General features: G+C 36.4%; 1 protein-coding gene across 13 annotated transcripts in view; it reads left to right on the forward strand.

Annotated features, from left to right (window-relative positions):
• The first annotated feature begins 983 nt into the window (after window positions 1-983).
• celf5a (cugbp, Elav-like family member 5a) overlaps window positions 984-12,884 on the forward strand; it is a 308,854-nt gene continuing 296,953 nt past the window's right edge. For 2 of the 13 annotated variants that reach the window (XM_049465283.1, XM_049465286.1), the window contains exon 1: window positions 7,956-8,439. In XM_049465283.1, the coding sequence (XP_049321240.1) occupies window positions 8,058-8,439 (382 nt within the window). In that variant the 5' untranslated portion in view covers window positions 7,956-8,057. Of the gene's footprint in view, window positions 1,164-5,439; window positions 5,540-7,953; window positions 8,440-12,884 lie in introns of those variants that run through there. The other 11 variants (XM_049465282.1, XM_049465289.1, XM_049465277.1 and 8 more) reach the window with 8 other exon arrangements.

Here is a 12,884-nt window from a genome sequence, read left to right on the forward strand (position 1 = left end):
AAGTTTTTTTTTTTAAATATTTTTTCTAATCAAAAATTTTTATTTGTACAAAATGTATTTTAACACTGCCTAATGAAAAACAAGTATCTTCATTTTTGTCAACACCTAAACTGTCATGATGAATGGACCTATAGAATTTCTCCAAAATTATGTGAAATAAACTCTTTTTACATTGACCTCAATTGAAAATTAAGAATGTTTATCTCTCTCCTGTAAAGTTGCTGTTCTGGAGAAACAAGTTTTTCATTGGACAGTGACGATTTGCGCTCACACATTTTAATTTACTAATTTCTGTTGATATAGCTTGTGAGTTGATGCAAGGTGATTGGTTCAGTTGCCTGTCAGTCAAAAGCTTGAGAGGTGGGCGGGCCTAGGAGCTGCAGAGAGAGAGAGAGAGAGAGAGAGAGAGAGAGAGACAGAGAGAGAGGCAGATTCAAACATCCAGCACAGCAGCTAGATCTGTGCCAAAAATGCCATGATAGATAACTCAGAAGTGCTAAAGTATGATGTGTAACTGCTTGTGTGTTAAAATGTGGTTAAAAGAGCTAGAGCTGCTGATAAGGGAGCTGTGTCTGATTCTTAATAATCATTGAATTAAATCATTATTGTAGGTAAAATTAGGTATTAACCTGGGAACCCGTAAAATTGCATCTAATTCATTATTATAGATTTTATGTGGGAGGATTCACAGACCACTAACCTTTTTTATTATTAGCATGATATTATTATTAGTGCAAGTTATTATGATAAACATATTAAAAACGCTGCCATGACATCATGAATTAATTTCAACTCATCTCACAGTGCATTACCCGCATGCAGCAACAGAGGGAGCTCTTCACACTACAGACTGCACGATATTGTCGTAATTAACGTAGCTAGAAATGGGATATTCGGTGAACAAGGCGGATCCACTTGTTTAATCCAGTCCGCATTTTGCGTTGGACCACGAACCTGCCGTAACGTTACGACCTTACCGGATCTGGATTCCAGTCCGCGGTTTACACCAGCAGCGGCTCCAGCACCTAATAACTAATGACGCCGGTTGCTGCTTTGAGTAAAACTCTGTTTTTTATCAGATATTTTGTAAGCGAGAAGAATAGAGCATTTACGAAGAGCATTTACGTGCAATGTGAATAAATGCAGCGTGCTGAGGGGTGGAGGTAAGGCTTTATATCACAATATAACAAGTTTAATCAGTTTAACCAGGTGAATCAGTCTAATTAAACACCTGCCCAGGTTTTCTGTGTACTGAGTAACGTTTTTAACTAGGGGTCATGTAGTTAATGCTAACGCTAGTAAGCTGGCTAACAAAGCTCCAGTATGTAACTAAAGAGTAAAATGAGTGTTATTTTAAGCTGTTGTTTTAAGTAAAATGTAGTTATAGTAGATATTTTAGTCTGAAAACAGTGTGAGTAAAGTCAGCGCGCTGAGGGGTGGGGTTTGGGGAGGAGATATGGCGGTTGTTTATGTTAACTTAACGTTACTTGTTTAAATTAAATTAACCGCATTCAGTGAGTCAGGCAACAAAACTCTCCCTTAAACTCTCCAAAACCATAATAAATTCAGCAGTAAACTCAGATAAGTAGCTCAATTTGATGATACTGGAAGACACGTTACTGTCTTGAGTGAAAACTGTTGGATTTTACAGCCTGTTGGAGTATTTAGAGCCCAGGTATTGTCCAACATAAATAAATTACTTAGGAACGCATTTAAATTCAGTGTAACGTTACATACTCACTGTAAAGGCCATTCCACCGGATGGGTGCCATTTGTTTGTTGTAACAAATTAAACCTTTTTTTTTTAATTATTCAAAACATGTACTGATCAAACTCAGGCAGCTTTACTTAATTTTTAACAAGGTTTCTAACCCGAAAATGGCTACAAAACTCATGTGATATTTAAAAAGCATGTTTAGCAACAAGCATTCCTTTGATTTTCTCACAGGAAAGTCTTAATTTTTAAGACCTGTTTGACTGCATGTTCAAGTAATTGATATTTATGATAAAATAAATCACTCCTCTGGCTGGCACTCATTCCTGTTACTGGAACTACTGATTTCTGGAAGAATTTACAATAATGTACAGTTTTCTTTTTTTTTACAGTTTAACTGGAACTAGCAATATGGAAAAAGTGTCCTGTTGTATTGCTTTGTATTTTGAGCTTTTAGTGCTCATAATGCAAACCTTTGCCATGAATTGCTGGTTAAAGTCTTTAGTGGAAATATTTCCAATAACGTAGTTATCTGAATGTTAAACTGGAGCTGACATTATGGGAAAAAAACTTTCCTGTTTTATTGCTCTCTAAGAAAAAAGTTTTTTCACTGATTGAATTTGTTTAATAACTTAAAAAGTCATACAAAAAACAACAGGCATTACACACTTCAAATAATTGAGGATCACTGTGGCCTTTCAAACCTAAAACACACAAATAAACATCCGCACTCCTCAGCCACAGAAAACAATAACAAAACAAAAAACACAGACAACAAGATGGCAGTCTAAAAAATGATGTTGTATGTTTAGTACTCAATTTGTAGTAAAGATTTAACGCTCCAGCCATTTCTAGATAGCACTTTCTGTAAAACTTGTGTAAAAACTCTGTCTGTCTGTTAAGAAGTCTGTTAGAAATCAGGTAACCTTTTAGTTTTAACCAGTTCACTAGATGTAGTGTTAAGCGTCAGTAGGTTGTTTTGAGCCTAGGCCTTTTGTAACTTATTCTTAAATGTTAAAGATAACTGAGTATACCATGAGCTAACTGCACAAGCAAAATGAGGCAGCACTAGAGATCCCACCAATATTTGCAATGTAGGTGTATCAAAAAGAAAAAAAGCTTTATTAGCTAAAAAAATGTTTTTGATTGACTCAGCTCTATGGCTCTCAGTGTCTTAGTTTAACCTGATGGAGGACATCCAAATCACATCCATGAAGCCATGAAGATTTACCCCACTTTATTTTGGAACCAAAAAGGATAACTTCTGTTTTTCCAAGATGTAGAAATAGTCTGTTATCAATTACTTATATATAGCAGATATCTTATCCTTATGAGACTCTTAGGGGATTAAAAAAATCATCTGCCTGTTAAAAAATAATTAATATATAACAGAAAAAGGACCTAAAATACTCCCTTGTGGGACACCATGTTACATGATATTTACATGATACCATGTTTATGATTTGTTAGATATGACCGAATCAATTTTACTGGCACCGTTTAAGTAAGACATGATGTTCTGTTGTTTTAAGCCCATTTTATTTTTAAATATCATTTTACTTTTTTTTTTATTTATGTTGACTTGTGATCCAACTTGATGTTTGTTTTACCTGCCTCATTTGGATACCAGTAATTTTCAAATTAAATAAAATGTTGTAGATGATGTCTATTAAAACAACACATCTCAAAAAAGAGGTATTAGAACTGGATCAGACCCATTTTGGCAAATCCATTAAATGTGCTAAGCTAAAAACATCTACACAATTACATGTAGCACTGAAAGAATAAGCCATTTTCACCCTAAAATATACTGGCACTTTGTTTATTATTTTCTTTGATGACTTGTGTCCTGTCAAAGATTTTACAGATAAAATGTAAAATTTGTACATTCATTCAAAGATCATGCCATTTTTAAACATCTACCATTAATCCACTCATGTTATTTTGCATAAAAGTATATCCATTAAAAAGCTTGACAGGCTACATATTTCTTAACTTTCAACACAAACCATATGACACGACCAAATGAGCAAGAGGAACAAGTTTTATTTCTGAGGAATTTGCGCCTTAAATGCATCATCTGGATCCACCTTAACTCTGAGTAGTGAATGTGAATGAGAAGATCAATAGATATTTAATTTTTTTTTCTATTTGATCTCAGTATTTGTTGTTGGTATGTATGTATGTTCGTGAGAATAGCCCTGTGGGTAGCATTGCTGTCCTCTCTGCACCACACAGGGGTAAGTTGCTCGGTGCTGCTTGAAACAGAGCGTCTGGCAAGTGACATTAATATTTCATACTCCTTACATCGTCACTGTCAAAGAAAACAAGTCAGGAATGTAATTAAATGTTCATGTAAGGTCAAGTAAAGAAATGTTGTCATGTCTTTCATTTTTCAATCAGTTCTAATGGTTCATTTACTGTTATTTTTTGTCACAATGTAAAGTTCAGCTGCATTGATGAAATCATGTTTATATGGGATTATTTTAAAATGTTTAGTGAAAAATATTGTTCTTAATATGTGTAGGCCTTTTAAATTATGTAAATATTTTGGTTTTCAAGTAAAATAATTAAATATATTGTATATGTAGCTGATTTTGTGCTTTGTTTTTACACTGGTGCTACAAGTATAGAAGCTTAAAAGTAATAGAAACCTTGCCCATAAACCCACCTTTGTTTTACTGGAGAACAGCAATGTGAAAGACCAATATGCCATAAAACAGTTTATTGAGCAAATAATACAAAACCAGGAGTAAATTTTATCTACTTTTTATAACAAGACCCAATCTTATCTCAATAAAACATATACATGCAAGTAAAGTTTATACTTTTAAGGAAAGGAATACCCATTATACATAAGAACACAGCTAACTAAGAACATTTGCATGACTTTGACTAATTTTATTTAAGTTATTTAAGTTCTCCTAATGTTAGAAGCAAACATTTTCTCAGTAAAATTAATGGAATGTTCTAAAAATGATATAAAATGCTGATTAAACGTTTTCTGAATGTTGGGAGCAACCATCGTCTCATTAACAGTAATAGAACATTCTAAAAACATTATATTGATAAATGTTTTCACAATGTTTGTTGCAAATGTTTTTTCAGTCATGTTAATGGAACGTTATAAAAATGTTACATGTGTATGGTAATTCTGGGAACATTTTTGTGACATTTTTTTGTGAAAAATATTCTGGTAATGCTAAGAAAAATAGACCAATTTACACAGAAATTCATTCCTGCAAACAAAATGTAACACTAATTTTCTGTAATTGTCTTTGCAAAAATGAAGTTGAGGTGTAACGTTAAGAAAACTAACCAAATGTACATTATGGAAACACTGATGCGCAACATTCCCACAAACAAAATGAAGCATTAGGGGAATGTTTTTCGTGTTTTTTGCTGGGAACTTGCCTTGACTTTGTCAGCAAGACAGCAGAACTGGTCTTGCCACTTTCCAACAGCAAAACTAGGTACCCTCTGCCAAGTTTGCTAGTGCATAGAGGAATCCAATCTTCTCTACCACTTTGGCCATAGCAAAAGTCTTAATACTTGGCAACCACTAAGACATGTGTTCCAAGCTCAGGAAATAGGCCCTGATGTCAGTGTTGGAAAACTTGCTGTGTACATTAGAATCATCCTCTGTAGCAGATGCTGTCCAATGCTATTGTTCAGAGTCATTCTTCCTTTATTTTCTGTAACTTTGCTTATATTTTCCACTTTAGGAACGAGAGCCAGCATCGACGGATGTGACAGTGGTGTCTTCCTAACAGAAGTGAAGAACCTGGAATTCAAACCATTTGACAATGATGATGCGACGAAAAGGTAGGCCTATTTAAATTGTAACTGTTTTATAAAGCAATACATTTTTGCACATATGTATATAACCTTACCTGCCAAACCTACTAAATCATTACAGACCACTCCAAATTTTATCCATCTGTCAAAGCAAATTTTCCCAGCCAGTTTCAAACTAAATCCACCATATTTAATAAGAAATTACCCAAACTGGCATAATTTTTAATTGTTAGATAATGCAACATCATTAAATTTTTAACACAATTGGGCTATCTGCTCAATCCCCTTATCTCAGCTAACAAATGCTCATGTTAACTAGCATCACACTCTGTGATCTCCTGATTATAGGACAAAGACTACAGCTAAAGAAATTACATCTTGATTGTGAGCTACAAAACCGCACTTTAGCTAAATGGCTAACTCGCTATGTCACTTTCTGCCTAATTGGCTAAATCAGTCAGTAGGAATTGGTTTATGAATCGTGTGCACTTTGTCATGAAATCATGCCTGGATGGGAGTGCTTTTATTTTGTTTTATAACCCAGTATATCATTTTGTCCCATTCTATGAGTGTCCTAGACAAGTGAGCATAAATAAAATGTTTATCTGTCCTTAAATTAAATTTGCTGTCATCCTTCCTTCATAATATTTACAATATTATTTTATTGCTTTATTTGCTTGTTCGTGTTTATTTAAATAGTGTTGGCATCTCAACATCACACAATCAAAGGCCAGCAAATTGTGCAGTGAATTCTGTTGTACCTAACTTTATGCTCTGACTTTGAAAGTGGTGATTTAATGAGCAAAATTAGTAGCAATATTATATTATTAAAATATTAAATCTATGCTGGCCAAACCATGCCTACTTTTGGCCAGGCTTGGGGTTTGCTTTGTGAAACTGCAGCTTTGTATGTGCTGCTAGCTGTGTTAGCTTCCTAGTAGCTCCAGTCTGTAGCTGAAACCTTGAGTGGCCATATTATAAACATTGTTAATCTGTAAATCTAGAGTTGGATTAGTGTTTACAGTGTGTTTTGATAATATTAGCACTGTGTTATTTTGGTACTTAAGAGTAGGCTTGTATGTTTGCGGCAGACATGGTGAGTTTGAATGAGGCTTTATAAGTTACAGCTAGCTATAGAACTGTTTTCTAACTTTGCTTTTTTTTTATTTGACTTTACTTTAAATTCTAATTTCATGTTTTTGTGCTGGTCTCTAGTGTTAAATGAATGCTCTGTGATGTGTTTTTTGTAAGATAGTACTTTGGTGCTCCTGTTTTAGGCTGGTTTAGTTCGGTGGAAGAGTGGGCAGGGAAGGATTTTAGCTCTTATCATGAATATTCATGACATGCAAACATATAGCCTCTGATTGGCTAACAGCACTGTGGCACTTTTTTCTATTTCTATTTTCTTTGATTGGCTTACACAGGCAATGGTGGCACTACCAAAAGCTTTCTAGCAAAATTACACATTTAATTTGACATCATTTAACATTTCTACAACATTTCTATAACCTTTTTTTAAACTTACTTTTATTGCTAACAGTATTACTTTTTCACAATACTTTTTTGTCAACATTTGTTAAAATATTATGTTGCTTTATAGCTGTAACTTTTTTTTCATTTCTAATTGTATAGTTTCCCTTTCCATTTATATTGCCTTACTTATGTTTGTTACATGCATAATTTTATTGGTGGGTAAAATGTCTGCCTCTTTTTCCTTAAGCACTCTATGAATCACCTTGAGCTGAGTATATAAACAAATGGTACTATTTTATAAAATTATATATTCTTTGTTAGTTCGTTTGCTTAAAGTCTTCCAGGTTCGGTTTAAAACTTAAAGAGGCATAATTGGTACAGCATGTACTGACTGTTTGATTACAATTAAATCAAATGGATTTAAATTTGGTTTTCTCAAATGTAATATTTAGGTGAAAGTGGCCAAAAGAGATTATAGTGGCTAAATTGTGAAAATTAAATGCAGTTTTAAGAGTGTAAATTGCCATTAAAAAAAAAACTTGTATCTCAATTTTTACATAATTTTAATATGGCAGTTGTTCTTTAAGTTGTGTCATGATGAATACAAAACAAATACGTATTTTAGTAACTGTACAGTTATTTATGTCTGGGTACAAATAGAACACACTGATCCATACAACTGTTTGCGAATAGTACACACTACTACTACATACACCTGGGTGCAAAGAGCTTCTGCAAAAAATATATATTATTTCACATCTAAAAAGAAATCCCACCTGCAGTACCACGCTATGACCATGTGGTGTCACTCAAGAGTAGCTGAAGGAGCGCCTTTTTTCCCTCCCCCTCCCCCCACACCATGCTTGTTGTGTGTGTAGCCTGTGTGTGTGTGTGTGTGTGTGTGTGTGTGTGTGTGTGTGTGTGTGTGTTGTGTGATGTGTGTCAGGCTAGAAAGTGAGCCTGGGTTTCCAGCTGAGTGCTTGCGCTCCTCTCACTGTGTGCGTGTGTGTGTGCGCGTGCGTGCGCGCGTGTGCTGTCATTATTACTATCCAGTCTGCTCCCCCTGCTCAGAATGGCCAGATTCGCTCAGACTGAGACAAGACGGCAGCAGCAGCAGCCTCCCCCCCAGCAGCCCCATCCCGCTCACTCCAGCCTGCTCTCCACCGGACCCGGGGCTTCACCGACCCAACATCCACTCCTCCTCCTCCCTCTCCCGCACCAGCACCAGCACCCGGGCGCCCAGCAGACCCCATTCCCCAAACCCATGAACGGGTCAGAACCCATCTCCATTCATCCGGAGAACGGCACCATGAAAGACCAAGACGCCATAAAACTGTTTATTGGGCAAATACCGCGGAACCTAGAGGAAAAAGACCTGAAACCCCTGTTCGAACAGTTTGGGAAAATCCACGAATTGACAGTGTTAAAGGACCGATACACCGGCATGCACAAAGGTAAAGCCTGAACCCCCCCCTCTGACAGCATTGTTTACCAGCCTACTACGGTATAGTTCCGCTCAGCTGGAGCAGCGCGTGCTGGAAACAGTACTTTTTTTAGCTACATATATTTTTCTTTTTTTTTTAGCTGTTATTGTGTTTGTTGTAGGTTTGTTTATCCAGCTGTTACAACCTTAGAATCACTATACACTATTGACGTACGCAGCTAGTTTGGTTATTTTGTCTGGCGTTGATTTGTAAAACTATTACACTAGTATATCTTTGTATTTGTTGTATTTGTTGGTTTTAAAACTAAATTGAATTAATGTTTATAATTTTTGTTATGCGAAACTAGCTTAATAGCTGTGTATCTGGTATTCTAGCCACTATAATATACCAATACTATTTATTAGGCTATATTATAATAATAAGTTCGTATTAATAGACAAACGATATTTTTGATACAGAAAGGGTGTTTTTTCTTCTTCCTTTATTTCAGTGCTGCGGCCGTTTAAACGTTTTTTCTGTGAGCCTTTCTCTAGAAGTGGGGCAAAAGATGGCTTAGGAGAGATGTATTTTGCAGGAGAGTCTTTGCCTTTTGCGATGGGGAGACATCATTTATTAATCTCGCTGCCGCCGCCGCTGCTGCTGCCTTTATGGTGCTCTCTGTATAAAGCGCTCTGACTGCACAGCTGACACGTTTCTGGGTAATACACTGTTTTGGAACGTAAACGCCGCGTTTTTTTCCACGCTCCTATTTGGGCAAGCGCCGCCTCCTTGCGAGAGGATTGGCTGTTGGTATCGGCGTCGTGCAATTCGATTGGCTAATAGCTCATACTCACCAAGGCCGCCAGCAGCACGCCGAACCGAGGTGTACTACTAGCCAATCCAGGCGCGGAGGAGGCGGGGCTTGTCTGAATGCGGGTAGAGAATAAAACAACGGGTCCGTAAGCTGTTAGGCTTCAGTGCTGCTGCTCTTTTGCTAGTTAACCCAGTTTTGTCTAGAATAATAAGTCTCAGGTAAACAAGAAATGACTTCTATTCATAAATGCTTTTTGTAGTTTTGATAGTGTGTTAAATAAATGTATTTAAAGTGTTTAATTTGTACTTGTTTAAATTCAGCCATTCAACATTGGAGTTAGGCCTGTGCTAAAAAAACCTACACATTTTGCTTGTTTAAAAGCTATTGCCACTAACCCCATATGATTCAGTTATGCATTTATTATTGTTATTATTATTATTATTATTATTATTTAGTTACTTATAATCATTAGTTGATAACTAATATATAAAAGGTACAAGTTAATGGCAGAATCACTTGGGTCAGTGCTTTCGGAGGAAAGCACAGCGACTTGGTTCAAATACGTCAGCTCACAGACATCAGCTTTGTGCTGATTGACATCACCCTAGGGATGATGTGGGGAGAGAGCGCCACCCAGAGAAAGCAAAGTCAGTTGTGCTCTGTCAAGGCTTCGGTAAGCTATGGCAAGCTACATGAACGGGATTCGAACTGGCTCCGGATCATAGTGGGAGCACTTAGCCTGTTCGGAGCCCCTTTAAATGACTTTTAACAAGGCCTAAAAATCAAGCTCCCAAAATGTACGTGTTCATCACCAAAGTCATCATTTATATGTTGGTGCCTGCATTACATAAGCCCCCCACCACTCTTTCTTCCCCTGATAGTGTACACGTAGTTATCAAGTTTTATTTATATATAATTATACATTAATGATAACAATTGTAGCTGAAAATGACTTGCTTAATATTTGATCGATTACTAGATTAACCGATAATTTAAACCAATATTTGATTGGTTGCTGATTTTTCATTGAACACTAGAGGACCAGATTGTTTAGGACCTTTACCCATTTTATCCCAAAAAACAAACATTTATTTTCAGTGTAATTACAGTATGTTTTGTATGTATATCTGTTGGTATTGGCACAGACATGTTTCATAGGCAATATCAGATAATGGTATCAGCCCAGAATTCCTATATCAGAGCATTATTGACAAGAGTTCCCACAAAAAGAAGGCAAATAAACCTTTAGACTGCCAAGGTTTATGTTAGTGACATTAAAAAACATTTCTATTGTATTGAATTCATCACAAAACCTAATGATAATCTGTGCACCTTTATATCTTTAATGCTACCCATAAGCTACAGTGAACTCAGTATTATGATGAAATAAGAAGCTTTCGAGTCAACGGACATCCAAGTTTCACCCTTTAAGTAACGCTAGTTTCCTCTTTTCAGCTGTGAATCAATTCACAGCCGCTATGCTATTAGCTTGCAAAGCTTACTGAAGCCTAATCCTATTCACAGGACTCTTTCCACAGCCCCTTTAATACTCCAATACATCCAAATATATAGGACACAAGACATTTAAGGACAGCTAATGTTTATGCATGGTCTGTGTGTACTGCCATTACAGATGTTCATCAAAGAGCATTCCAGTTTGTGATTCTATAGAACGTCAGCTTCTATAGAAGTCTTTTGTTCTTGTCATTAACTTGTGATGTAAAGGGATGTGCTCGCTGAGGGGATCAAACGTAGAGGACGCGTTTCGGAAAAGGGAACACATCTCGGCACAAACTCGGCCTGCTAATTCACGCAGGAAAACATGGAATTAGTTTGTTAGGCGTGATAATAAGGCATGACCATAATGACTCGACTGAAGAGGATTAGCGACTGTAGTTATTGTCTGAGGCCTCGGTCCCTTGGATCGGCAGCTCTGTCCCTTAACACTGCCTGCTTTTCCCAATTAAAAGTGCTCTGGTCTGGTTACTTCACAGTATTTAATGGGACTAATGCTGTTCAATGCCAACCCCGGGGCAATTATTGTCCCTTGATTGGTATTAATAGTTAGCATTTGCCCCCACGATATTTCAGGATTGATCGCTCAAAGTCTAATACTCCCACAGCACTTAATTAAAGTTTGTTCATTGAATATTTATCAATCTATTGTAAGAGTGTCTCTTTTGTGCTTCTTCAGATCGAAATGGCTTATAAGCACCACAGTGTGTCAGAGATACCATTTTGCATGCATTGCTAGCGCTAATTCCTATAGTTTGTCCTTAATTTTTGGAATTCCTGTAACTACATCACAGGTGAAAAGCAGGGAAGATAGCAGGGCACACACACACGCACACACACGCGCACACACGCACGCACACACACACACTCTCATCGTTAAATGTGATGCTGGGCGACTGATATAACACTCATATCTGCTGAAGTGGAATATCAGCATTAAGCTAATGTTGTAGGGATCATGGTGTTAATGTCTTTATAACTGCTGCAGAAATAGCCCTAGAAGGCTCTTCACAATAAATCTAAGAACCTACAGTATGTGGTAAAATGCTAGCTTATTTTTTTAAAACCCTCATTAATATAAAACCGCTACAGTGGTTTCCATGCGCAGTAGCACTGGTTAATATGTTTAATATTGTCATGGTCAATATAAACAAAAGTTGAAAGAGGTAAATGTATGCATTTGAAGTAAATTTAACATTTCTATTGCTTAATGTATTATAAAGTTAAAGAACATGCTGAAGAAAATCTATACAGAAAAGTAAAAAAAAAAAAAAAAAAAAAAAAGAGATGCAAGGCTCAGGACCACACTAACAATTTGTAATACTTGAAATGGTTTAGGGACTAAATAGTCTAAGCTGCCCATGTGTTACTGTTATTTAATGTAGTGGGCAAGATTAGAAGGGTGTTTTTATGAGTATACCTAGAATTAACTATAAGGAGAAATATTCAGAGACATAGTTGAAAGTTCTGTAGCACTCTGTAGTATACTACGGAATCCTATACCTGACTTTAATAATAATTGTTAATTATTAATTAATTATTTTGAGATTCTAAGATATTTGTGTTATTTCATTGAGATACTATTTTGAGATCACAACATTGTGATATCGTTATTGTGGGCAATATATCATAATAATATTGTGTCATGAAATGCCCTGTGATTCCCACCCCTTGTGCATACCATGTGACTTTACTTTGGTACATATACACATACTATTAGACCACTAATATGTGCTAATAGTGGCATCAATAGTGGCATCAAGGAGTCAACTTCCTTCCAATATCATAGCATACTGTGCTTCTGTGCTTCAGTGTATTGTTTAGACAGCTTTTCAAGTTTCTCTTTGTTTCTTCAAAATAGTTTGTATTTATATGATTAAAGGTTCTATATCGTTGCTGTAAACCTTGCGTTGACTTAACTATAGGTTTAAAACTTTATTTTAAAGAACTACTTGTTTGGCCAGCAATGCTAATCTTGCTCATTTTGGCCGTGGTATCTCTGTGGTTTTCACTGTGGGTTATTGTTTGCAGGGTTGTAGGTTGCAGTCTGCCAATCTGCCAATGTTGCGCATTTGGGCAAGACCCTTAGCCCTCTCTGCTCCAGGGGGTCTGTTACATGAATGATGCTGTCCTCTGGCCCCAGATT

The sequence above is a fragment of the Astyanax mexicanus genome, chromosome 16 (assembly GCF_023375975.1).
Source record: "Astyanax mexicanus isolate ESR-SI-001 chromosome 16, AstMex3_surface, whole genome shotgun sequence".
In the NCBI taxonomy this organism is placed as follows: Eukaryota; Metazoa; Chordata; class Actinopteri; order Characiformes; family Acestrorhamphidae; genus Astyanax; species Astyanax mexicanus.